Source organism: Antechinus flavipes, chromosome 1 (assembly GCF_016432865.1).
Source record: "Antechinus flavipes isolate AdamAnt ecotype Samford, QLD, Australia chromosome 1, AdamAnt_v2, whole genome shotgun sequence".
In the NCBI taxonomy this organism is placed as follows: Eukaryota; Metazoa; Chordata; class Mammalia; order Dasyuromorphia; family Dasyuridae; genus Antechinus; species Antechinus flavipes.
In genome coordinates this window covers 665,332,279-665,335,639 of record NC_067398.1, presented here as the reverse complement: position 1 = coordinate 665,335,639, position 3,361 = coordinate 665,332,279, and the positions used below count along the sequence as shown (strand labels likewise).

Below are 3,361 nucleotides of genomic sequence, written 5' to 3'. Positions count from 1 at the left end.
TTTCATCAACTTTGAATCTGGCTCACTAAATTAGTCTAGCAGTTTCAACATCAAATTGAAATGGGACCATTAAATTACATGAAAAATTCCTTGTAGGGTGCTTACTAACTTAGAAAATCTTACATCAACATTATTGATATTCTCTTGTGTTTTAATTTGTTTTATTAAATTTTTTAAATTTCATTTTCATCTGGTTGGGATGCATTTAGGAGCGCTATGGTCAGTGAATGTGAAACCCCTAATTTAGAGCTAGAAGCTTAGTGTTTGAGTACTTGAGTTCTCTGAGTACTTGAGTTTAAATTCCATTTCAGCCATTCACCTGTGTGATGTTAGGAATACTACTTCCCTTTTCAGGACCTCATTTTCCTCAGTCTTAAAATAAAGGGGTTATAATTATAACCTTTAAGTTCTTTTAAAATTCTAGATTTAAGGTCTTTTTTCCAGGAAGTCTAATCCAACTAATTCATTTTAAAGATGAGGAAACTGAGACCTTATCCGTGGTCACACAGGGAATAAAGAAGAGAGCCTCTTATTCCAACCCCAATCTCTAACCCCAGATACTTTGTCCATCAAACAAGTCTCAGGATTTTTTTGATCTTTCTATGATTTTCCAAACTGGTCTTTTTGAAGTCAAGGTCAGCTTCTGCTCAGCTAGAGTCACTCTGAAGAATTACTACTACTTAGGCGTCTAGACCACCCATTTCTTTGGTCATTTTTATAGTGTGCTCTCTCCACATGTCCTGATTCTCCTTCCTTCTTCTCTCCCTTCCTCCTTCCTTTCTTCCTTTCCTTACTTTTTCCCTTCCTTCTTTTTTCCATTCCTTCCTTTCCTCCTTTTCTTCTTTCCTTCATCCCTCCATCCCTCCTTCTATCCCATCTTTTCTCACTCCTTTTATCCCTTCTTTTCTTTCTCTCTCTCTTCTTTTCTCCCGTCTTCCCTTCTTTCCTTCCTTCCTTCCTTCCATCCTCTATTTTTCTACTCATTACTCACAAAAGAAAAACAAATGCCTTGTAGCATATAAGCATAATCAAGCAAAGTAAATTCCCACATTATCTGTATCTGAAATGCATGTCTTAGTATGCATTTTGAGTTCACCATTTTTCTGCCAAGAGGCGGATGCCATGCTTCATCATCAATCCTCTGGAATTCATCATTGTATTGATTAGAGTCTTTAAGTCTTTCAAGTTGTCTTTCTTTATAATGTTGTTCTTAATATATAATGTTTTGTTTCTATTCACATCATTTTGCATCAGTTTATACAAATGTTCCCAGATTTCCCATCCATCATTCCTTATGGAATAATAATGTTGATCTTGGGGACTTTATGCTTTGTGAAACAAACAAGGCTGGATTGTTTGGGTCATCAGACAGATTCCTCGGTTGATGAACTGCATTCACTGAAGCACAGAGGCAAAGAGGTCCTAACTCAGGGATGATGAGCCTAAAGTAGACAGAATAGTTAGCAAGAGAAGAGTAAGACTGAGATAGTCAAAACGAATAATAAAGTGGTATACCAAGCTCCATGGAGCAAACTTCTTTTATAGATATGGTGGAAGTTAAAATCTCCTTTCCTGTTTTATCTCCTTGTAGGCTCCTGGGATGAAATTGGAAAATGAGACATGGATAGTGAAAGAATTTGTGCTTGTGGGGTTTTCCAATCTTCCGGATCTGAAGGCTACTCTCTTCATTCTCTTCCTGCTCATGTACTTGATCACACTCAGTGGCAACATCACTATCATTACCATCATCTACCTGGATCACACCCTCCACACTCCCATGTACTGTTTCTTAGGGGTCCTGTCCCTCTCAGAGACTTGTTACACACTGGTCACCATTCCCAACATGCTGGTCCACCTGTTGATGGAGAACCATGTCATCTCCATTCCCAGTTGTCGGACCCAGATGTTCTTTTTTCTTGGCCTGGGTTGCAGTAATTGTTTCCTCCTCACCTTGATGGGTTATGACCGGTATGTGGCTATCTGCCACCCACTCCGTTACGCAATGATCATGAATCCATCTGTTTGTCTCCATCTAGGAAGCCTGATCTTCTGCTCGGGATTTCTGGTGGCTGTCACTGAGACTTGTCTCATATTCTCCTCCTCCTTCTGCCACAGCAGAGTGGAACACTTCTTCTGTGATATTGCACCAGTTCTCAAACTTAGTTGTACTCAGAGTGCAGCCAAGGCCCTGACTATCTTCTTCTTTAGTGTGATTGTGGTGCTAGCCTCCTTCCTCCTCATTCTGCTCTCATATGCCTTCATTGTAGCTGCCATTGTGAGGATCCCTTCTGCTGCTGGACGGCGCAAAGCCTTCTCCACTTGTGTGTCTCATCTCACAGTGGTCATTGTGCATTTTGGATGTGCCTCAATAATCTATTTGAGACCAGAATCAGGGAGCAACCCAGATGAGGACCGAATGGTGGCTGTTTTCTACACAGTAGTTACCCCATTGCTCAATCCTGTGGTGTACACTCTACGTAACAAGGAGGTCAGAGTAGCACTAAAGAGGACCTTGGGTCGCAAACTGAGAACCCAGAACGACTAATTACTAGGATGAGACTAGAGAAAGTAACCAAGCAATACTCCAATTTTAAAGTGGACTGACTTATAATAGGTTGACAGCTTTAATTGTCCCAGAGTTCCAAAGTCATATCTCAGTGAACTTAACTGGAGACCACTCTAAGACCACAATTTAATTGGAGATCAGGCTTCTCAATTATTTATCTTTAAATCCCATCCCCATAATTCTAGAAGGTCTTCCTCAGCAGATCATGCAGTTGTTTAAGTCTACTTCTGCATCCATATATTCAAAATTAGTTAGCTTTGAAAGTAGCTTTGTTCAAGGAGCATGGATGTCATCAATGCCCCATAGCCTTCTCGACTTTCTTGCCATCCTTTCACTAGCTGGGCATATGAACCTCTAAGGGAGCCAAGATGACTGTGCTTCATGCCAAGCAGTTCAGAAAATCTTTGGAAGGAAGAGAAGCACCTCTTTGCCAGTTTTAATTCAATGGATGTGCAGATAGGTGCAATGGAGTTCGAATTCATTTCAACTCTTCCTCCTCTTCCCCACCAGAATAGAGAAAGAACAAGAAACTGGAAAAATTCAATTAATGGTTTTTTAAATGCTTTAGTACTTAAAAAAGATTGTAAATGTTTCGGATCATCTTTAGAACTCCTTTGAAAGGTGAAAGATGACTAGGATATGTCAAGTAAAATGCAAGTAACAGAGAAACAGAGAAGCATAACAATATAACAGAGAAAATAGCAAACAGAAACAGTTTCACCAAGGAAGATGATAGTTTATTAATAGTGATGTATAAAGTTATAAATAACGTGGATCAGACAGCCCCTCTCAATT

General features: G+C 39.7%; 1 protein-coding gene across 1 annotated transcript; it reads left to right on the top strand.

Annotated features, from left to right (window-relative positions):
* Positions 1-1,600: 1,600 nt before the first annotated feature.
* Positions 1,601-2,545, top strand: LOC127542802 (olfactory receptor 10T2-like). The gene has a single exon (XM_051968662.1). The coding sequence runs from the start codon at positions 1,601-1,603 to the stop codon at positions 2,543-2,545; it is 945 nt and encodes a 314-aa protein (XP_051824622.1).
* Positions 2,546-3,361: the final 816 nt, after the last annotated feature.

What these genes read in the sequence shown, in the direction of transcription:
- LOC127542802 (XM_051968662.1), top strand. Translation starts at nt 1,601, where the DNA reads ATGAAATTGGAAAATGAGACATGGATAGTGAAAGAATTTGTGCTTGTG.